This window comes from Acomys minous (genome assembly GCF_964271855.1).
Source record: "Acomys minous genome assembly, chromosome: 11".
In the NCBI taxonomy this organism is placed as follows: domain Eukaryota; kingdom Metazoa; phylum Chordata; class Mammalia; order Rodentia; family Muridae; genus Acomys; species Acomys minous.
In genome coordinates, this window is record NC_140492.1 from 96285592 (window position 1) to 96310036 (window position 24445).

Below are 24445 nucleotides of genomic sequence, written 5' to 3' on the forward strand. Positions count from 1 at the left end.
TAAAGAGGATCTGTTCAACTTTAGCTCATGGTAATAACTTGAATACTCTCGTGGGATAACTGAAATGCTGAGAATGCAGACAAGGGCCTGAGGATTGGTCATATGTGGATGAAGGGATGGATGGAACAGGAAGGTAGAGTTGCATAATTGTGTCTTTTGATTTATGCCTTTGGTTTAAGTATTCATTTTCAGCAATTCTCTAAATGGATGAGCTCTACTTATGAGTCAGATGTTGGGGGCTAGCTGAGAGAGGCTGTTGTAGGCTAACTTGGTCATTTGCTACAAATTGTGTTGGGTGATGACCCCGATCAGTGTCATCTGTAAGGAAGGAAACAACGAGAATGAACAGATCCCAGGTCTAGCAAACCAGATGGTAATGTTCAGGTGAAGCATTAGAAATGATGTCCCAAAAGGAAATAAATGGCGTTACTTCTGAAATTTCAAATGCTATAATTTATGCCAATAACTGGTTATAGGGTCTGTTCTACTCCTCAAACTACCAGCACCAGGGAACGTTCTAATTCAGTATAGCTATACCTTTTAAAGACACAAAAGCTGAATGTGCAGACTGCTTAAAGCAGTTGTGATGCTTGTTAATGTGTAAAACACCCATTCCTCAGCATTCAGGAAGTGGAGGCATGGGAACTGTTGTGGACCACTGGTCAGTTGGGTCTCAGATGTACATATCAAAGAAACAATCAGTAATCCAAGTAGGCAGTTCTTCCATTAGTGCCATGCCTGCTGCTGTCTTTGCAGCATACTAAGAAATGTCTTTTCTTTCTAAATAAAATAAAACAACAGAGAATGTGAAATGAAAATGCCCTTATAGATTTCAGAGTGAAAAAAATGCCCACACTTGACTATAAACTTGAACATAAAATCTAAAACAGTATAATTAAATCAAATGCCTGGATCAATATGATTGGAAAAATAAGATATGACATACATATGCAGAAATATAATGTTCTTTAACAAAGGAGTGTGAAGCACTAATGCATGCTATATATAGTGTGGATGAATCATGAAAATGTTATGCTAAATGAATGTAACCAAATCATAAGACTACATATTGCAGTTTAGTTTTGTGAAATCTCCAAAATATGTAGATTGTAAGAGTAAATTAGGTACCCATCACTCTCTGCTTCCTGACAGAAGACACAATTTGACCAGCTACCTCCAGATTATGGCACCACGATTTCCATGCCATAATGACCGAGTTTTCTGCCTGAAGAGCTTATACTCTGGGATGGAGAAGAGTTAGAAGTCAGGCCAGTTCAGGCTTCTCTGAGATGTAGCCTGGAAAGAATCTTTTTCTCTAGATGATTCTTCTTAAAATATTTTTTACTTATTCTTTGAAAATCTCAAGCATATATAGATTTAAAAGATACATCATATCTTTTTTAATGTACACGATATATATTTATCTTTCTAAAAATTTATTGACTGCATATATTCTGTGAGTTTGTGTGTTAAAATCCTTTGGCTATTTTCTTTAAAGCCTTTAGCATTTATTCTTTGAGATCTCACACACGCATATAATGTATCTTGATCATACACCCCCTTAGGCGTACTCACATACCCCATACGGCTCCCTTTCCCACCTTCATGTCTTCTCCTCCTCCTCTTCCTCTTCTTCCTCCTCCTCTTCTTTTTACATGATGAACTGAATTTGACTAGTGCTGTCTGTATGAATATGGGGCCATCCTCTGTACCATAGGAAACCTACAACGGGCCACACCTCTGGGAGAAAAAAAAGAGACTCTCTGTCCCATAGCATCCATAAATTGCCAATAAGCTATTCAGTTGGAGTGGGACCTTATGGCCCCTCCCTTGTCTATACTAGGATGTCCACTGGCTTAATCTTACGAGGTCTTGTGCAATTAAACACAGCTGCTGTTAAGCTCATGGGTTCAAGGTCCACATCATTAAAAACAACATCTTACAGTTTTCTTCCTCTTATTTTCTAGCTCTTATTTTTTTCTGCCCTCTCATTCTTGATGTTCCATAAGCCTCATGGGGTGAGGTTGATGTAGATATTTCATTTAGGCCTGATCATTCAAGAGAGACTTATTCTCAGCACTTTGGCCAGATATGAATCCATACATTGATATGTATGTGTATACTATATGAATCTATAATCTTCTGTCCACTGCAGGAGGAACTTCTTTGACTAAGACTGAGAGCAGCTCTATCTATGGTAATAAACATTAATATACAGACAGCAGCTTGACAACGTGACCTAAAGCAGAACAACAGTAATAGGCTGCTGCCCTGGGTGGCTTTGGAGGTCAGCATGACACAGCCTGTAATTATCTGAGAGGAGAATCTCAATTGAGGAAATTCAAGGATCAGATTGCCCTGTGGACATGTCTGTGGGATACTGTCTTGATTGTTAGTGTAGGAGGGCCCAGCCTACTGCAGGCAGTTCCATCCCTAAGCAGGTGGATGAGTTATATAATAAGGCTAGTTGATTATAAGCTGGTCCGTGAACCAGTTAGCAAGCAGCATCATACATATATATTTTAAAGATTTACTAATGTATTACTTATCCAGTGCTCTGCCTGCATATAGGCCAGAAGAGGGCACCAGACCTCATTTAGCTGGTGGCTGAGCCACCATGTGGTTGCTGGGAATTGAACTCAGGACCTTTGGAAGAACAGCCAGTGCTCTTATCCTCTGAGCCATCTCTCCAGGCCCCCATTCTACACAGTTTATGCTATACTTCTTTGACTGTGAAGTGAGTTCCTTAGTTGGTGGTAATGCTGTGTGGAATAGCAAACCAACTTCCCTCAGTGATGGACTGTGGTGTGGACTTGTGAGCTAAAATAACTCTTTCCTTTCTAAGTTGCTTTTGGCTTTTGGTCGTAGTAGTTATGACAGCTTCAGAGTGAGTGCGCTGGGGATGGTTAGGCTCTGCACTTCCTGCCTGTAGTTTGGCTCTTGGCTGGTCCTGCCATTAAGCCTTCCCTCCGCCATCAAGAACCCTAGCCCTCTGGAACCAACAGCCCAGTTAAATACTTTCTCCTAGAAGTTGCCTTGGCCATGGTGTTATCACAGCAATAGAAAAGTCACTAATACAATGAGGAAGCAAGAGTCCTCCTTAGGAAGTAGATCTTCTTTGCTTCCCTTGACCCGCCAATCCTGTCAGTTCTGTCCTTACCTTCATCTTTTCCCTCCACATCCCACCTTCTGCTCCCACACTGCTGTTTCCTATCTGGCGATGCATTTCCTTCTTTTTGTTGCTCCAATTTGAGGGGCCTTGTGTACCAGCACCGTTTCTAAGCCGCTTAGCAGGGAGGGAATGAAGGAGCTGCATGTTACAAGCCACAGTTATGACAGCTTCTCTATGTGCAGTAAGAGAAGTGAAAGACTCAGCATTCTTGCTGATGTGTTGCCAGCCCAAGCCAGCCCAAGCCAGCCCAAGCCAGCCCAAGCAGGTAGTGCTAAAGAGTGGGTACTCATTAGTCCAGACACCTGCTAAATGTTTCCTGAAACCAATCACATCCCAGCCTTTCAGTCTGCTAGTTCATCAAAACAACTATGTGGATGCAAAATTATTTGCTCCTATTTCCCATGTGGAGGCTCAGTGTGCAGCTTTCATGAGCACTGAGATTTACTGAGGTGGACATCGGGCTCTTTGTTTCTGCCTAAGGACTGTGGCTTGTGCAAGGAGAAATATGGCATTTTTTGATGTTGCTGTTTTCAAATAATTTTAATGAATATATTAACTTTTCTGTAAGACTGAAAAAAAAAGAGTACAGTAGAAGTTTTATGGAGCTAAGAACATTTAAGAGAAATGGAAAACCAACTACTGTAGCAGTATTTCTTTTGGGGTGATAAATTATTTGAAAATTACGGATGATTGTATCAATCTGTGAAAGTCCTAAAACCTATTGGATTATACTATAAAGGGATGAATTTATGATCTGCGTATTATATCCCAATAACATGTGATATTAATAGTGAAAAATGGTTGAAAGTAGGAATTTATATGATAAAAGTGTGTAATTGTGTCTTACCTGTAGGATGAACTACCAGAAAGGATGATAAGGTATCTGAATGGAGACCATATCCCTGACCCAGGCTCTGAGGAAAGGAAGTTTATGAAAATCTACCATTTAGCTGACTTTTTAGAGGTGCTGAATAGAACCATTTAGAATTACTCAAACCTACTTATATATTTAGTTTGAAACAATATACTATAGTGGTTCTCAACCTTTCTCACGCTGTGACTCTTTAATACAGTTCCTCATGTTGTGGTGACCCCAGCCATAACATTATCTTTGTTGAAACAAAATTATCTTCATTGCTACTTTACATCTATAAGTTTGCTACTGTATGAAACTTAATGCAAACATCTGTGTTTTCTGATGGTCTTAGGCGCCCCCTGTGGAAGGGTCATTTGACTCCAAGGGGTCACAACCCAGAGGTTGAGAACCATTGATCTATAGGCTATTTGGGGGAATGTCAAGAGATTCAGCCTTTATTGAAGACACAGTATATTTTATGACCACAATGAATTATTTAAAAATCTCTTAGGGGCTGTGATAAAAAGTTGATACAGGAAGTTGATTGTAGATGATAGTGGATGTAAAAAAGTGTAACTTTCTAATTGCTTCATCTTTAACTGATAGGGCTTTAAGAATGCATTAAGTAGGGTTGGCTAGGTGCCTCAGCAGGTGAAGATACCTGTCTGTAACCCTGATAACATGAGTGTGATTCCAGGGATACACTGTCTTCCACATAGTTGGCATGTGTGTATGTGCGTGCACACACACGATGTAATAAAAGAATGCATTAAACTATCTCGCATTTGGGAGACTGAGGCAGGAGGATTACCACAAATTCGAGGCTATCCAAGACTATAAGGCGAGAGTGCTGTAAGCTCAGTGACACTGGTGTTCTCTCTGTTAAGGAGCTGGTGCATGGCTTTCTTTTTTATCCCTCTTTTAAAGGAAAGTAAAAATTAAGCTATGCAAGGAGAAAGGATTTAAGATGCTCCCAGAGGATATTTATTTATTTGTTTATTATTATTGTTATTCTATTTTGGGGGAGGGGGTTTTGAGACAGGGTTTAGTCCTGGCTATCCTGGAACTCCCTCTGTAGACCAGGATGGCTTTGAACTCAGAGGTCCACCTCCTTTGCTCCTGAGTGATGGGACTAAGGGCCTGTGCCCCACACCTAGCTATCCCAGAGTCTGTTTAAATCCTCTTGCTTACTGTGGCAAACAATTAATGCAAAGTTTCAATTTGATTCAGGTGTGAAGCACTGCTTCATTGCCTGTGAGAGTCTGAATATCTGAGGTTGGACTGAAGGTTCTAGTTAATGAGGTAACCACTAGAAGGGTCTGGTTAGCTCAGGAAAGCAAGTTCTAACAAATGGTGAAAATCTTAGAATTTATTTGGGTAACTCTTAAAACTCCCAACTTACAGAGTTAATTTACTAGATACCAGATAGAGATAAAATGGAACAAAAACTGGATAGGTGTCTTGATTCCTGGAGAAGTCACATCTCATGTCTGAAAGTTTTTGCAAACTTGTTTTCAAAGTTGCTGGGGTTGGGTTGGATGGCTGTTTGGAGAGAGGGAGTTAAATTTATGTGCGGCTTTGAACGATGGCAGACTCTCTGGGCACTTCAAGTAGCCACTGTCCACTGGGCTCTGATGGAGTCACACTCCTCTGTTTCAAGGAAGTAGTGACCACTACTGGAGCCTGTCACCACAGTCCATGCCTGTCACCCAGGATGGTCACTGAGATGCTTGGCTAGGAAGTCATCCAGACTCTTGGCCTGTCTTTCCCTTGGGAAATCAGTTCTTGATTCATCAGTAGACTTTAATTCTTGTTACAGAGAGACACAAAATCCTGATACGTGAAATTTCATTGCAGGAAAAGCCCTGAGGAAGAAGCAGGACCGTGACCATCCTCAAGGTAAAAGGACCTCAGGTGAGCATTAGCCAGAGCCAGTGCCTGGCACACACCAAAATCCTTAAGAGTGTGCATGCGCTTGACTCACTGTTCTTATTTCAGGAATTTACTCTAAGAACATGTTAAAGCTTAGAGAAAGGTTGTATTCTTAGCATGCCTATCCTTGTTCATGAGGAGAAGAACGGCAATGGCACAGATGCACTATTGTAGAGGAGCAGTTAGCCATTAGGAAGTGTTAATGAATTAGACAACAACAAACAAAAACAACAAACAAAACCCAAAGCAGTGCAGGTAAAGGAGAATGATTGCCAGGCAAGCTGAGTTCAATCCCTGGATTCCACTGGGGGGGGGGATGGGGAAGAGGGGGTGGGGGGTAGGGAGGGAGGGAGAGAAAAGACAAAACCTGTTTCCAACAGTTATTCTCTGACCTCCACAAGAACACTGTGGCATGGGTGTGCCCACACAAATCACAAATACACACACACACACACACACACACACACACACACACACACACACACACACGTCATGGGGAAATTAAGGTCCCCCTCTTAGGTTCTTAGTCTTGTTAATTAAAAAAAATTAGAGTCAGAAGGAAGCTCAAGGTTCAGAGAAAAGCGGCGAGGCAAGCAAGGTATAAATCACAGCAGCTTCCAGACAGGAGCGAAGTGGAGAAGAGAAGAGAAAGTTATGCTGTTGAGTTAGGACCCATGAGCACAGACAGATTCAGCAATGGAGTTCAACAAGCAGCTGAGTGAGTTGAGAGTGGAGGTCTTCAGAGAGCCGGAAAGTCTAAAGTGTCAGGAGTCCATCTAGGCTTTCGGTCATTATCCAGTGACTACATGAAATAGATTTTTAAAAAATGAAAACTTACAGGTTTATAGAATTTCATTTATTCATTATTTTCATGTATACAGGTGTTTTGTCTGCATGCATGTCTGTGCAACCAGGTGCATACCTGGTGCCCATAAACGCCAGAAGAGGGTGGTAGATCTCCCTGAAACTGGAGCTGCCACATACAGGGAATGGAGACCAAGTCCTCTGGGAGACCATGCAGTGTTTGCAATCATTGAGCCCCCAAAGCTACAGTTTTTTAGTTAGAACTGAGAAAAATGGGCAGACTTAGCAGTGCTGCATGGTGGGAGCACTGTAAATAACAGCACTATCCTGGAGGGGACAATGATCGCTCCTGGTGTTTTAGCATACCTTTAGGTGAATCACATTTCCTGTGCAGTGGTCTCTTGGCTGGGTAGGTGACAAGTCAGTTGTATTAGCTCTTAAAAGAGGAGACAGTAATATGTAATGTTCTAATCTTTGGAGCACATCAGAATGTCTATAAGGGCATGGGAGTACAAAAGGAAGAACTCAGACAAGGGGCTAAAATATATTGTTTGCACAAGGCCTGATTGCAACGCTATCTTTAGTAGCTAGCTAAACAATATATAAGTAGTAGTGGGAAAATGAAAACTGTTTATTCTTAAAGGGAACCCAGAGTCTTGTGCCTCTGTCTACTATTACTTACCTTTCTAGGTCCCTGCAATGCCCATGGCTGTGCTGGCTGAGGCAGCTAAGTGGTTGGGGTGCTTTCTTGGTCTGCAAAATGCCTGAGCTCACTCCTTAAAACCCACCCCAGACTACTGAAGGAACTAAGTAGGGTTTGGTTAGTCCAAGCCTGTTAGCTAAAATAGAGAACCTGGGCTTAATCCCTAATACCCATCCCAGTACATTATATATGTATTTGTATTTGCTATAGGTATTTGCTAATGAGACAGTGGGGGCAGCAGCAGATGGCTGGAAGCCCTTTCTGACCTGGGCTGCATTCAACCAAGGGAGCATGCTCAACAAGAGCTAGCTTTATATGAGCACTGCAAGAGGCAGACACTGTGCAAATATTACTGGAAATGTCATGCAGAGATGTCCCCTTCCTCGCTTAGATCTGGGTCAGGATCTAGGCCTGGCAACAGTCTTAACTGGTCAGAATCTTTCCTTAATAAATTATCTCTTTGTCTGTAACTATCCCCGTGCCTCAGACAACCACTGTAAAGAAGTACCAGAATGTGGGGACCATAGTAGCTGCCTGCCAGACTCAAATCCCCACCTGCATCTGGAGTGGGCCATCATCCAAGTAATTGTATTGAATTGTCTGTACCAGGCTATGGAATTTTGTATATATTTTTCCTCTAACATGCATGGTAAATATATACCACATCACAACAATGGTTCCATTATTAACATTTCAAACTGGTTTTGGTGATACAAACCTGTGTAGCACTCTGTAGGCTGAGGTGGTCTGGGTTTGGTGTCTTCAGGCTCTTGGCCTCTTATTCAAACAACTGAAATTAAAGGCTCAGAGATTTTCAAAAGAAGCAAAATAACTTTATCTGGAACAAAGCGACGGTACAGACTTAGCGAGGGATACACTGTCAAGACTGACGCATGGCTGTGTGAATGAGAGCACTGAAACACCCCGATTAGTGCTCGGGGCTTTCATTCATGGGGTTGAAGAAATGGAGGGGTTTGGTTATGAGTAAGGAGACCAGTTCTTTATCTTGTCTGACAGACTTAAATGAGCCAAGCCTTTAGTCCCTCAGCATGACCCTTTCCATAATGCATCTTTCTCCTACGCATACCTAAATTGTACGTAATAAATAATATGGTCAATGGGCAACTTTCCATAAATGTTTACTTGAGGACGGTTGTACTTTCCTGCATATGCACGCCAAATCAGTGTGTGTAGGCGAGATCAACCTGTCCACTCTCCCTTCCTAATGCATTGCTGCTACCCTTGGCTAGAGATAGTCTAAACCTGAGTAGTGAAAGGAGCTCACTGCAGGGTGGATCTGAAGAAGGGGTGTGTCTAGTATATATAAGCCATAACAAGAGGAAGATGTGCACAACCCAAGCCAAACAGGCTCCCAGGCTAAGCAGGTTCCTATGCTGCCTGCCTGGGCTACAAGCTCTAGACTAGCATGAGACACACAGCATAATCTTAGAATAACAAGAAAAAAAAGGGGGGGGGCTGGAGAGATGGTTCTGTGGCTAGCGTTACCGTCTCGCCAGCAAGAACGACGCTGCACACACACACAGAATCCTTCTGCTGTAAAGCTTTAATGCATCTTGAGAGGGAGAGCATAAGCTTACAACAAGTAAAATGGAGACAGAGAGACCAAACAGCAGAAACCCATCCCTTATATAGGAAACTGTCCTCCGCTTAGGATGTGTCAGTCCCTGATTGGCTGTTGCTCATCGGGCGAGATGACGCCACGGGAGAGGCAGAGCACAACGAGTGGAAAATCCCTTCGCATATGCGCAGATTAGTTGTTTGTCAGCATGGGACACAGGATGTCAGTGCCATCTTGTAATGGCGAATGTGAGCGCGGCTTCCCACATGGTTCAGTGGTTAAGAGCACTGCCTGCTCTTCCGAAGGACCTGGGTTTATTTCCCAGCACCCACATGGCAGCTCACAACTGTCTGTAACTCCAAGATCTGACACTTTCACACCAATGCACATAGATTAAAACTAAAAAGAAGAAGAAGAAGAAGAAGAAGAAGAAGAAGAAGAAGAAGAAGAAGAAGAAGAAGAAGAAGAAGAAGAAGATGAAGAAGCAGCAGCAGCAGCATTTGTGGCTGGAACCAGGTCTATTTGTCTTGTCCATTGTGGGTCCTCATGGCCCAAGAAGAAGAAGAAGAAAGAAGAAGAAGAAGAAGAAGAAGAAGAAGAAGAAGAAGAAGAAGAAGAAGCGTTTGTGGCTGGAACCAGGTCTATTTGTCTTGTCCATTGTGGGTCCTCATGGCCCAGCCCACTTGCTTGAGACACAAGTAGACACAGTGACGGATCTTGAGTAAGCAGATGAAAACCAATGTTTTCTAATTCCCCAACAACTTCCTTGTTGTCTTGACCATTCAGGTATTTCCGTACGATCTTTTGCCTTTTTCAAAAGCTGAAAACGTGGTCTGCATTTACATTTTTATTCCATTTATTTGGTAGGGTGTGGCAGGAGCATGAATATGTCTATCACCATGTCCATGTAGAAATCAGAGGGCAACTTGTGGGAGTCACTTCTCTTTCACTGTATGGGTCCCAGGGTTAGCTGCAAGTGTCTTTCTACACTGAGCCACCTCATGGACCCTAAATTCAAATTCTTTATAGTAAAAACATCACTATCACCATTACCTGCTTTCCTTTCCCTTTTAGAAAATGGCTGAGCGCAGGGAGGCCTCTGAGGAGCAAGTCATTGAGTTTGATTATGATTCTCTCCACGAGCTCTCTGTTCTCTTTGGTGTGGATGCAGTTCAGCTGGTAAAGAGCCAAGCAGAAGAGGAACATCAAGAACGGATGAAAATGAAGAAAGGCTTTAACTCACGCATGCGCAGTGAGGCCAGACGATTAAAGACTTTCGTGAACTATGAGTCTTTTAGTTCATGGACGCCTCAGGACATGGCAGCCGCTGGGTTTTACCTTACTGGGGTGAAACTTGCGGTGCAATGTTTCTGCTGTGGTTTAATCCTCTTTGGCACCAGCATCAGGAGACTTCCCATAACAAGCCACAAGAGATTACGTCCAGAATGTGAGTTCCTTTTGGGCAAGGATGTTGGGAACATTGGCAAGTACGATGTAAGGGTGAAGGGTCCAGCGAGGACTCTGAGAGGTGGCAAAGCTCGGTACCAAGAAGAGGAGACCAGACTGGAGTCCTTTGAGAAGTGGCCGTTTTATGCCCATGGGACATCGCCACGTGTTCTCTCCGCAGCCGGCTTTGTCTTCACAGGTAACTGGGTTCCATTTTGAGAGGTGTTTCTGTGACATTTAAAATTTAGGTTCCATTTTGTGGGAAATATTTTGTTAATGAACCCTTATTTGTTAACTGAGTTATGTTTGACTTAATGTGTATTTCATTAAATTTCAACTTTAATAACTTCGCTTCTGCTTTAGTAGTGTAGCGTTATTGGTTTGATATATATATATATATATATATATATATATATGTGTATATATATGTATATATATGTATGTATGATATACATACACACATGCCCACTCAAATATGTGTGTAAAAAGTAAAATGCTACTTTTCTTTAGAGTACCAGCAGTGGGCTAAGAGTATAGCTGAGTGCTAGAGCATTTATGTAGTGCCTATGAGGTCCTGATTGTGTATATGGAGGCTGGCCGTGGTGGGGGACGGAGGTGTGGAGCTCAGAAGGGGGTCATTTAGGGCAGTGGGGCTGTGGCCAGGGATTCAGCCAGAGAGGCTGTGCAAGAGCAGGCATGCTGGAGTCTGTCTTGTTCTGGTTCAGTGTGATCAGCTCCAGGACACACCCGGTGCCATTGCTGGTCAGTCACACACTTGCCTGCATCTGTAGGAGAAAGGGACACCGTGCAGTGTTTCTCCTGTGGTGGATGCTTGGGAAACTGGGAAGAAGGAGACGATCCCTGGAAGGAGCACGCCAAGTGGTTCCCCAAGTAAGTGGATAATATTTCATGATTAAAATTTTAATATTTTTACAAAGAAAACTAAAACTAGAGACAAAAGGGCTGCATTTTTGGAGAATTTGCTTGAGTTCTGATCTTTCTCTCTGTCTCTTTTTTTAAAGATTTACTTATTTATTATTATATTATGTATCCAGTGTTCTGCCTGTGTGTAGATCTGCACACCAGAGAGGGTACCAGATCCATTGTAGATAGTTGTGAGCCACCATATGGTTGCTGGGAATTGAACTCAGGACCTTTGGAAGAGCAGATAGTGCTCTTAACCACTGAGTCATCTCTCCAGCCATCTGATCTTTCTCTTATCCAATATGGAATTACCCTAGAACTTTTCAAGTGGTCATATAGTGCTAAGTTTAAATTATATAAGTATATATATTTTTTATTTTTAACATTATTGTGTTTTCATTTTTTAAATATATTTTTGATGTGTGTGTGTGTGCACGCACACGCGCACATATGTGAATTGCAGGTTGACCTAGCATGTCTTCCCTATTACTCTCTACTTATCTTTAAACAGGGATTGCTGAACCAGAACTCAGAGATTGGCTAGACTAGCTGGCCAGTGAGTGTCGAGGGGCTGCCTATCTCTGCTAACACGGCTAGGGTTAAAGAAATGTGCTCTCATAGCCCACCTTTATGTACACACTGGGGCTCCACACTCCAGATCTCAATGCTTGTGCTGAGCCATCTTCTCTACAACCATCTACGTGCTATCACAAACGCTAAGGTAATGTCTTCTCAGGCAGCAGGCCCATGACTTACTTTAACTAAGTCTCCACAAGGGTGGAAATGCTGTATAAATGAGAGAAAGTAAGAGTTTTAAGAGCATTACAAGTGGTTTCACATCCTGTGGAATATGCACTAAATGAAAATGCTTCCTGGATGCAGTGTCACACACCTGTCATCCTAGCACTAGGAAGGTAGAGATTGGAGAATCAGGAGTTCAAAGCCAGATATCTAGGTTGCTCACATCTTAGTGCCACAAGAGAAAAGAAGTGCTGCTTCAGAGATTCAGGATTTTTGTTATTGCAGTGGTCTTTAGATTCCTGCTTAGAAAAAGCATATTGTAATTATTTTTAGTGATCTGTTTAGTACTGGCTTTATAATTTTTTGTTTTTATTTCTTTGTTTCTATCAATAAAGGTTTATTTTTTATTTTTATTTTTTACTGGTTTTCAAGCTTTGATTATGGCATATCTCATACAACTGAAAGGAACAGTATAAGAAGCACTTGTCAGCACGTGGTCAGGAAATAGTTCATCTAACCTCCTGCCAGTGTTTTCTATGGTATAGCAATAACCAGCTACTTCAGAGTGACTTCCAGGGGCCACAGAAAGCACTTGTTACTATCACAGCATCTAAGACTTTATGACAAGCTGAACCACAGCAGCATTACATCTCCTAGGAGAAACTAGCACTGATACCTAGTATCAAATATCTGGATCAGCATTCAAATGCTTACCTCCCTCCATCTCTTAATTTTTTAAAAAATATGCGCATGTGTGTGTGTGTGTGTGTGCGCACGCGCGTGTGTTTAGGTGCATGTGTGTTACTGTTCATATGCCAGGATGTGTGTAGAGGCCAGCAGATGGCCTGCTGGAGTGGTCCCCAGGTATCAAACTCAGATCTTCAGTCTTAGTGGCAAGCACAGTTGCCCTCTTAGCTCTCTTGCCAGCCCAGAATTACAGATTTCATTTTTTCTCACTTTTTTCTTTGTCAGTTTTTAAAAAAAGAAATCACTTAACCTGTCCTGTATAATTTCCTACAGTTTATACTTGGCTTAATTAATTAATTATTGGCAGCGCTGTTCTATAATGTCAGAAAACTGGTGGTTTGGTTGAAAGGGCTTTTATTTTATTTTATATATATCTCATCATATGTTTCATTATATATCCCAAGCTGGCCTCAACTTGGCCATCTTCCTGCATCAGCCTCTGATATGCTAGGATTGTGGCTGTGCACCACTGTGCCTGGGAGATTTTAATTTTCTTTCCAAATAGTTGTAGTCCACTACTGTGTACAGGAGGGTTCCTGGGTAGGTGCCAGATCACACCTGAGATAACTAGACAAGTATTTACAAGACACCTTGCACACAGGCAGCCATGCTCACACAAACCAACTAGGCAAGTATTTACAAGACACCTTGCACACAGGCAGCCATGCTCACACAAACCAACTAGGCAAGTATTTACAAGACACCTTGCACATGGGCAGCCATGCTCACATAAACCAACTAGGCAAGTATTTACAAGACACCTTGCACATGGGCAGCCATGCTCACACAAACCAACTAGACAAGTATTTACAAGACACCTTGCACATGGGCAGCCATGCTCTCATAAACCAACTAGGCAAGTATTTACAAGACATCTTGCACACGGGCAGCCATGCTCACACAAATGAAGGGCTATCTAGGATTATGTTTAAATGGAAACCTAAATGTGCACAATTCATGTAGGGTGAACAGCCTTTAAAAATTCTTAAACTATATAGCAACCTGTTAGAAAATTTACAGAAAAAGCTATGAAATGACATAAATTAAATAAGTGATCTTGGGCTTGGGTTTGCTGAGTGGTGCGATGGCAAGAAAATTTCACATCTTACCTTCTTCATGTAAGTTATTTGGAAAAGAAGTCTAAAAGAAAGTAAGAGAAGGTGAGGTTAGAAGGGAAGAGGGAATGAAGCAAAAAGAAAAAAAAAGGTGAACACAGTAGTAGAGGGAGAAATGGTTCCTGCAAACCAGTGAGGTGGTTATAGGAATGATGGGGCCATGATTGGCAGATCATAGAATTCCACCATGGCTCCGTGAGAGTTGGCAGTGTACCCTGCATATGTACTTGCTGCACCTTAGCTCCAGACAGAGCCCACACTGCTGCTCCTGGGCTTCTAAACCAGCTTTGGCCCAGATTGTGTCTGCTTGTCCCCAGGGTCCTGTATTGGTGTTGCTGGCTATACTCTGGACAACTGCCAGCCACACCATTGACAAGGAATCATGTGATCAGCTCTAACTAGAGCTGTACATCTGCCTCCAGTGGTCCTTTGCCCCTTCTCTGACATAGAGCAGAGGAAGCATATCCCACACAGGAAGAGGAGACAGTCCAGCGAAGGGCCCCACAGCTGGAAGAAGTAAGGCCTGCTTACACAAAGAAGAGCTAGACAGAGGTAGACTGAAGCAGGCTTGCACATGAAGGCTGCTTGACTTCCAGCCCTGAAATGAGGCGCTGATCCTCTCAGAACCTTGATGTAAAATACAGAACGTAATATATAGGTCTTGCCAAAACTACCATTTGTTACATGCAATGACTGATGTACCTTCCATCCATTTGTCAGCATAAGCACAGCATCCAATTTTCTTGTTGTTTTCTTTTCTTCTCTTCTCTTTTCTTTTTTAAAGATTTATTTATTTCTTATGTCTGCATGTGTGCCTGCACTCCAGAGGAGGGCATCAGAACTCATTATAGATGGTTGTGAGCCACCATGTGGTGGCTGGGAATTGAACTCAGGACCTCTGGAAGAGCAGCCAGTGCTCTTAACCTGTGAGCTATCTCTCCAGCCCTTAGCTTCTTAGATTTCAATTTTAAACCTTGGCTTGGCCACTTCTTTTATAAAATATTGGCAAAATACCTGAATATTCTCTTATACTTTGAAAAACTGAATAATAAATGTAAGCTGGCTTTAGCATAATTTTAAGTTTTGAAACATGGACTCGCTATGTATCCTTGACTGACATCCAACTCACCATCCTCCTTTCTCTGACTTCCAAGTGCTGGGATTGCAATTTGCATCATCATGCCCAGCAGTCACAATAGTTTAAAAAATACCATTTAAGAAAGTAATGTCTTAGCCCTTGGGGAGGCAGAGACAGGTGGATTTCAGAGTTGGAGGCAGCCTGGTCTACAAAGCCCAAGGTTTATAAATAAAGGCTGGCTGGATTGCGCTCTCTCTCTCTCTCTCTCTCTCTCTCTCTCTCTCTCTCTCTCTCTCTCTCTCTCTCTCTCTCTCCCTCCTCCACCATCTCCACCATGACCATCTGAGACTCCATTTATTCTGGGGGAGAACTGCAGCTGGATGCCCGGTGCTCAGGTAGCGATGATGGACCTGCCATGGCAGCCAGGACTCCTGCTCCATCACTGCCAGCTTGGTGCTGACCGCCCATGAAGCACCTACCCAGGCCTGGGTCCAACTGGTTTCTGACATCCGCTTGCTTCCTCTGCCATGCTTAGCACAGCAGCTAGGCAAAGGGCTGTAAGGCTTTGCTATCACCATGGGCTTGTGGAGCTTCCGTATCTCTATTGCCCTCTGATATCAGCAGTCTCATTCTCTCTACTACATGGAAAACTCATTTTCCACCTCCCCCAGTGAGACTAGGAATCTGGCCTAGTGCACAGGCCTTGGGCCTCATCCTGAGTGCTCTTAGCTGCCCCTGAGCAAGAAACGGGACACTGAGCCATTTGATCTCCAGGTTCGCCTGTTCTTGTCCAGAATCAAGCAGCACCTGGACCACCCTGCCAGATGCAGAATCTAGGCCGCCCATTGGCTAATGACGGACAAATATTGTTTAATTTTAAGAGGCCTGGTGGCACTCAGAGAAAGAATAAGCAGGCTACCAAGATGAGACTTGATAGCCTATGTTCCTTTTACTGATCTGACTGGGAACTAGGCTTAGAGCAGCTGCCCACTAAACAAGTGAAACAAAAAGGCAAAATATTCCACATTCTGTCACTGTGTATCAGTATCTTTGATTGCTTGTGTTGCACATTTGGTGTATGCTTATATTACTCCTGAGCTTGAGGCAGAAGATTGCTTTAAGCCAGGAGTTTATCATTACCCTGGACAACACAGGGACACCTCATTATAAAATAATAATAAAAGTAATCTGAAGATTCAGTTTTAAATAACTACATGTGTTGTTCTTAATATGAATAAAATATTTTTATTGGACACTTGTAATTCACACTTGTAAGGTTGGGGGTGAGTTTAAAAAATTTTTTTTGAGACAGGGTTTCTCTGTTATAGCCTTGGCTGTCTTGGACTCACTTTGTAGACAATACTGGCCTCAAACTCAGAGTTTGATCATGTTTTTCCCCTTCCTTCAACACCTCTCAGATCCTCCCCACTTCCCTACTCAGCTGACTTTATGTCTTTCTTTCTCTGTTTTGACACACGCCCTCCTCCACAAAAATCAAAACAATCAAACTAGTATGATCAAAAAAAAAAAAAGTCCACAAAAAATAGTATGGAGTGTGTTTTGTGTTCGCCAGACATTCCTGGGCCTGGGGCCTGTCCTAAAGTGTGTGGTTATACCCAGTGACACTCCTCTCGAGAAAACGGATTTTTCCTTCACCAGCAGGTATCAGTTGCAAATAGCTTCTAGGATGGGGTGGGGCTTTATGCCCATTTCCACCTCTCTGTGTTGGGGCTCCATCTGGTTTGGACCTGCTCAGGTCTTGTGCATGCTATTGGGACAAGTTTTGTATTTTGTTTTGCTTTTTTTTTTTCTGACAGTCTTAGTGATGTAAAAAGTCCAATAGTTCGATAGGTTTTATCAAATGCTCATTGCAATGTAGAACATCTCTATTTATGGGGCTATATTTTAATTATAGGTGTGAATTTCTCCAAAGTAAGAAATCATCAGAGGAAATTGCCCAGTATATTCAAAGCTACGAGGGATTTGCTCATGTAACGGTAATTTACAACAGCCAACTCTACCCAATAGTGTATGTTCATTACTTAATTCGATGTGAATTGTCGGGTGAGGGTTTGTTACCCCAATCCTTCATTCCCAGCCTAGATTCTTTGACTTGCTTCCGCCGCCTCCTTCATCTTCCCTCTGACTGAGGCCACTACCCTAGCTTCCTTCTGCTGCCTCATCCCGATGATGGCTGCCTCAGTCTTCTGCCCTAGTACCTAGAGGAGACAGGGCATCTGCAGGCTCCTGCAGTGGTTACTGAGGCTCTTAAACCAGTAAGGACTTCCTGGTGGCAAGCAGTGGGAAACTGAGGCCAGAGCAGACTGCATTGGCTGACTAACTCAGAAGCACATGTGCAGACAGCGTGGGCTCAGAGTCTGCCTGCAGTTTTCTCACAGGGAGAGCTGCTCAGTTGAGAGGCCCTCTGAGGTGAACTCCCTTCCTGTGAGTCCCTCATCAGTTCCTCGAGAGTCAAATCACGTCTTTGTATGTAACCGTGTTCTGTCCTTGAGCTGGGGGTCTGGTGAGAGTGACCCTGAGAAAGTTTCCATTTCAATAATGTTAGGCACTGCACAAAAATTGTCAAGATCAGTAGAAATCAAACCAAAGTTAAAGGGCTGCTTTGCCCAAATTCTGCTGCTCTAATGAAACTTTGCTTCAGAGGGGAAAGCCCTTCAGTTGCAGCTCACAGATAGACGTGTATCGCATAAGTCATTAATCACTCACCTGAATTTCTTTTCCTCAGGGAGAACATTTTGTGAATTCCTGGGTCAGAAGAGAATTACCTATGACATCAGGTAAAACCTCAGGCACATTCCTAAGGCTTTGTTGTTTCTTTCCTTTATTTTTGGAGACTCTCTCTCTCTCTCTCTCTCTCTCCTGCCCCCCCCCCCCCCCCGTGTGTATATGTATGTGTGTCTGTGTCTGTGTCTGTGTATGTCTGTGTATGTGTGCTTTTGGAAGACAGACAAGGGCATCAGATCCCTTGGAGGTGGAGCAACAGGCATCGTGGCCTGCCTGATATGAGAGTTGAACCCAGGTCCTCTGTAAGAGCAGCAAATGTTCTTAACCGTGGAGCCATCTCTCCAGCCCTCATCAACTTTCTTTAAAAATTGTTTTCATAGGTGATTTCCCTATTATGGAGTGACTTCAGCTTGTTTTTGTCTCTACTTTATGGGCAGGAGAGATGGCTCATTGGTTAATGCACTTGCTGCTTTTGCAAAGGACTCAGGTTAGAGTCATAGCACTCTCTAGCAGCTGATAACTCTGCAAGTCCAGTTCCAGAGGATCCAGTGCCCTCCTCTGACCTCCATGGCCCCTCACACATGTTGTATAATCAAACATGCAGATAAAACACCTAGATCAAAAATAAAAATAGGTGAGTCTTTAAAAGTCAAATTTAAAAAATTACACTCAATTATTTACTTATTGCATATGTGTATTCATGGGTTCCATGTGTGAACATGCAGAAGCCAGAGGACAAATTATATGTAGGTTCCAAAAATTAATTAAAAGGATGTCATGTTTAGTAGCAAGCACCTGTACCATGGAGCCATTGAAGTGCCTTAGTTTTTAGTGTAGGTGAGCATAGCTAACTATGATAGGTTGGTGTTGTAATGGATGTTCCCCTTAAAACAACTAAAATTTTGGATAAAATGACTAGGAATCATTTTTCAGGGTCCCTCCTATCCTGGGCTATCCTCAAACTCAAATGAACCCTGAACTTTTCTTCCCCCCTGCTGAATGTTGAGACAGCTTCTTAGATGCTGTGGATGGAACCAAAATATCCTGACTGCTTGGAGAGCATGCTACTGACTGAGCTACATCCCAGTCCTCCAAGCATTCTGAGATGGCTCAATGTGCCATTAAGGGATTAAGGAATATTAACACTAGAATGAGGTGACAGGGCTGAGGCTATTACTCCCCTGACTAGCACAGGCAAGGTCTTTGGTTCCATTCCAGGACCCACAGGAAGACAAAACCTTACTGCTGGAATTTAGCTCAGTTGCAGAGCATCTATAAAGCAAGTAGGACAGGCTCTGAGTTCAGTCCCAGCAGAGGTCAGAGACATTGGGACAAGAGATGGTGGACAGGATGAAAACAATCATAAAACATAAGAATTCTATGGTCAACTGAGTATGGTTGTTCAGTCCCAGCAGAGGTTAGAGACATGGGGACAAGGGACCGTGGGCAGGATGAAAGCATAATACATAAGGATTCTATGGTCAACTGAGTATGATTGCTCATCTCTGCAGTCCCTGCTCTTGGAAGGCAGAAGGAGGTGCTTATGGCCAGGCTGGGCTATGATATCAGGTGTGAGGGCAGTATTGGCTACATGAGGTTAACGCCAAGTGTAGAGGTCCGTGCCTGTAATCCCAGCACTAAGAAAGCTGAGGTGGAAACGTCACAAGTTGAAGGATAGCTTGGCTTATGCTCCATAGCAAATCATTGTACATGCACACTGCCCCCCCAATAAATGAGAGTGCAAGGATGTCTCAGATGTTAAGAATATTTGTTGTTCTTGCTGAGGACTTAGGTTCAGTTCAAAGTGTCTACATGGTAGGGGTTTACAACAACCTGTATCTCCCTCTCAAGGGGATCTGACATTTCCATGGCCACCTGAGTCCCTAGGCACACATGTGGTATATTTACATACACCAGGGCAAAACACTCACACATACATCTAGTGAGAATTTTGGTTTCTTTAAAAACACAGAAATATTATGGGAATATGTTTTTGTTTTAATCCCAGATGTGGGATATGTGACTGCTTCTGATTGTCCACAATAGCTGACTGTCATTGCCTCATGCTCTGGCAGGGGTGTGGTTTTTCCAACTGCAGATAGTTTCTGCAACTGGTTGATGTTTGGAATTCTGGGGACTCTTGAGTAGGTTAATAAATGTTAGAGTCCCAAGAGGGGCAGTGGCTGCTGCTGCTCCTGCTGTGGCTGCTGCTGCTGCTGCTGGTAGTTGCTGTTTGCTGTTACTGAGGTTGGTTGCTCTTTGTCAAGTGGGTTTGCACAAAGAGATGAGTAGAAGATATTGAATATCCTGATGTAGAAGACCTAGCTGGCCCCGGGGAACTTGATGCCCCTAATCAGCAGGAAGTAGCCTAACAATACTGATGCCCCCTCTCCCCTCTGTCTTTCTCTTGTACCTAGTTGTGAGATTGGAGGGGTGGAATAAATGTTGAGAAGGGTAGTAGATAAAAGAAAAGTAGCTAAAAGTCTGGCTACATATACATACATACTTAAGGGGTAATAAAGTTTACAATGTGCCAAAGAGTTACAAACAGCCCATTGTGAAGGCAGTAGGTTGAAGCAGGAAAGGTTGTGTTCTCATGGACAGCTCCCGTGGCAGCCACAGTAGGCTTTCTGAGGCAGGAAAAGTGTCCAGTTTTCATGGAACAGTTGGCTGAAGCAGGAATAGACACCATAGACAGCTCCCATAGAGGCAGCAATCAAGAGTTGGCTGAGGCAGCAATAGTTACTCTGGACAGCTCTTGCTGAGGCACTGACCGGAAGGAGCCTTGGCCATTTTGTCTTCAAAACCACAGGATGGGAAGGAGAGGGTGACTGCCCTGAGGTGGGGAGGAGGACTGACAGCAAGCCTCTTTAAATTTTAGTGACCCACTGCTTAAGGCTACATAGTCCTTGGGTGTCAAGCCCTCTGGGCCAAAGGACTGGTCGGGGTTAGGGGGAGGGGGAGGGCATTAAGCTCCCCTCAGCTTGAGGAAGGTATTCTGTCATAGGGTTGGGGGTGGAGATTGGTAGTGTTAGGCACAGAGAAATCCCTAGATGAGAGAGAGAGGGGGGGGGGAGAGAGAGAGACAGAGAAAGAGACAGAGAGACAGAGAGAGAGACAGACAGATACACACACACACACACACACACACACACACACACACACACACACACACAGAGAGAGAGAGACAGAGAGACAGAGAGAGAGACAGAGAGAGGGAGTTTTAGAGTGTGAGTGTGTCTGTGAGTGTCTGTGTGTGTGAGTGTCTATGTGAGTGTCTCTCCGTGGCACTAGCTACAGGAGCAGAAGATGCCCCAGCAGGGGTAGCGGTGGCCTTGCCCCCCCCCCAGGTAATAGCTGCAGTGGTTCCCCAGTCTAGGCTGTGGTGGTAGTAGTGGCTGTGGTGGCCTTTGATCTTGCTGCGATCTTGCCATTCCAGAGCAGAATCCCTACAGCCCTCTGACTCCACAGATGTGAGGAGCAGTGAAGGCTGTCCTCTGACTCCACAGATGTGAGGAGCAGTGAAGGCTGTCCTCTGACTCCACAGATGTGAGGAGCAGTGAAGGCTGTCCTCTGACTCCACAGATGTGAGGAGCAGTGAAGGCTGTCCTCTGACTCCACAGATGTGAGGAGCAGTGAAGGCTGTCCTCTGACTCCACAGATGTGGAGAGCAGTGAAGGCTGCCCTGTGACTCCACACATGTGAGGAGCAGTGAAGGCTGTCCTCTGACTCCACAGATGGGAGTCTGTACATGCACACACACACCCCCACACACATGAACACACACAGAACCATAAATCCTGAGACGGCTTCCTGACAAGGTGAAGGGAAGGATCAGATACAGAAGGAAGCCAAAGAAAGTCTGAAGCGGCAGCCTGCTCCAGCCAGAGAACACACGGTGAGCAGTAAGGAAAGAGCAGAGCCTTCTCCCTGTGCCCTCATGCCTTAATAGAGGTCAGAGTAAAATAAAGGAAAGGTTTCTACACTCAAAAATCTTTTCCTTAATTAAAGTGTAGTATTCTCTATGTAAGAGAAATACTTAAAACAAAAGGAAAGAAATCCTAATCTGAGGATTAAGTGTGAACACAGGCAAGCAGCGTTCACTGTGAGAGGCTTGTGAGACCAAGGCAAGTGCACTTCAGTCTTCAAGTCCTCACAGCGTGGAGAAGACATGGACCAGTGTCCAGAGGCCAGGATGAGGTGGGCAGTGTCATGGAGACCCCTCAGCAAGGTCATCTCAGACAGCAAGCCGTCTAAGTGACTGTGTTAAGGGAGCCTCAGGGGAGAGGACCTTTCTCAAATCTTGACACTGACTCTGGAAGCAGGAGTCTCCTCTGGATTTTATCATATCCTGACTCTAGATGATCAAGGCATAGTCTTAAGTTGCATTTTGACACATTGATCACAATGGAAATGAATGGAATGGATGGACCACCCAGTCCCGGCACTGTGCTCCAGCTGTTCTAGCCCAGCAGCTCTTGAGTCTTTTGTCCCTCCCTGCCTTCCTCACCACCCTCAGTCACTTTGACACAGGCGCAGATTGTCAGGTCTTTCCACCACACTCACAGCTAACTTGAACTTGCTGATCACAGCCTGCTGCTCTCACCTACATCTTTTCCCCAAGCTTACTGCAATGACAGCGTGTTTGCCAATGAAGAACTGAGGACGGACACTTTTAAGGACTGGCCCCACGAATCCCCTGTGACTGTTGAGGCTCTGGTCAGAGCAGGCCTTTTCTACACAGGTGAGTCAGGGTTCTTTCTTTGTTTTTATGTTTATGTGTGTGAGTGATTCCCTGCATGTAAGTAAGTGTGCCACATGCATGCATGATGCCCTCACAGGCCGGACAGAGGGTTGGGTCCTAGAACTGGAGTTAAAGTTGGCTGTGCGCCATCACATGTGGGCTCCAACCAAACCGGACTCCTTGGCAAGAGCAGCCGGTGCTCTTCATGCTGAGATTCTCTTCAGCACCGGAGTAGGTGTCTGGTGTCTACCACATATTTAACCCTGCTCTTGCATCTTTCTTTAGTCTCCATCACTTGTCACAGAGCTCTTTGGGGCTCCACCAAGTCTTCAGTTTTCCATCGTTCCCTCAGTGCTCAGCCTCTGGACTCGCGGATGCTGCAGGCCCTTCATCCAGCAGACATATTCCACTGGCACGAATGACCTTCTTACCACATGGTCTTGCCACTCTGTCTCCTTTGCTGGCCTTCCTCAGCTCTCATGGATGGTGTGCTCCTATTTCTAGTGAAATGTAGCTGGCAATAATGTGAGGAGGGACAAGTGATTCTTCATACTCTAGTCGCACAGAAGCTTGAACATTTGTTCTTCTCTCCTGCCCCCAGCTACAAGTATATTCTGTCTGATTGACTCAGTCAGCAATTGCTTGTTGGTTGCCTCTGTCTGTGAATGTCCAGGATGTCATTAGTGTCCAGAACAGACAGAAGTCTCTGCTCTCACGGAACTCCTGTTCCAGATTCTGGTGGCAAATCTTTCAGGATGATGGGTTTGAGAGCGGTTTTATGAAGGCTCAGGATGCATAAAACACTCAGTGACTATTGCTGACCACCTCACTGAAGGACCAAGAGTCCTGTGTGAACTATTGTCTCCTGTGCGTGTCTTCTGTGGACTGCCACACAGTCCAACTGGAGATGCAAGTAGGATTTCACCAGTGAAATCTGGAGTCATCTTCCTGTGAGTTGACAGGTGTGTGTGCTGTTGAACTGACCTCATTTCCTTTTTCTAGGCAAAGAGGACATTGCCCAGTGTTTTTCCTGTGGAGGATGCATGTCAAAGTGGGAGGAAGGTGACGACCCATTAGCAGATCACACCAAGTATTTTCCCAAGTGAGCAGAATGAAGTGTCTTGACTTTGAACTTCCTGCATCAGTTATCCCCTCACTATGCATGTTTTATCTGTGGGCAGTGTCTGCTCACTTCTCTGGCTTCTGCTGGGATGGACACACCCTTCCGTCCTCATCACTTTCTTCCGTGATACTCTCCCTGTCTAGATTTTTCTCATCATAGGTAGATCTTAGTTTTGGTTGATTTGTTGTAGAGCTCAGGTTTGCCTTGAACTCACATCTTCTTGGCTCAGTCGCATGACTACAGAAGCACAGGCGTGTGCTACCATAACACCTGGATGGCTGACTCTGATGATGGGGGGAGGGGAGCTGGCTGAGGGGTCCTTGAGACAGAGTCTCAGGACCCCAGGGTGGCCTCAAACTCAGTATTTAGGGAGGATGGCCTTAAACTCTTAATACTACTGTCTCCACCTCCCAAGTGCTGGGTGACAGGCCTGCTCCAGCACACCCAGCTTTTGTTTAGAGGACAGCAAGATATAAAATGATAACTGGCGAACCAACCATATCCTATCATCCATAGTCTCTCTAGGACACCCCTGTGCTCTCAGTTGTTTATTTGAGGGTGGGATGAGCATAAATTCAGAGCTTAACAGGAACAGAATTCCAGAGACTTACAACAAGGTCAAAGGTCAAACAGTAAGTGACCAAGGACTGCTCACTCCTAAGGAAGATACTTCCTCTTCCCATACTCAGGGAACATTGCAGAAGAGAGTCCTAGGGGAGTCCAAGAGCCGGAGAAG

At 44.1% G+C, this 24445-nt stretch overlaps 1 protein-coding gene across 1 annotated transcript in view; it reads left to right on the forward strand.

The window, feature by feature from the left end:
* LOC311609453 (baculoviral IAP repeat-containing protein 1a-like) overlaps nt 1-24445 on the forward strand; it is a 64408-nt gene that overhangs the window by 5395 nt on the left and 34568 nt on the right. The window contains exons 2-9 of the mRNA XM_084802564.1: nt 4026-4136; nt 5886-5942; nt 10121-10691; nt 11284-11383; nt 17013-17094; nt 17844-17895; nt 22467-22586; nt 23589-23688. Coding sequence (XP_084658690.1) covers nt 10124-10691; nt 11284-11383; nt 17013-17094; nt 17844-17895; nt 22467-22586; nt 23589-23688 — 1022 coding nt within the window. The 5' untranslated portion in view covers nt 4026-4136; nt 5886-5942; nt 10121-10123. The remainder of the gene's footprint in view (nt 1-4025; nt 4137-5885; nt 5943-10120; nt 10692-11283; nt 11384-17012; nt 17095-17843; nt 17896-22466; nt 22587-23588; nt 23689-24445) is intronic.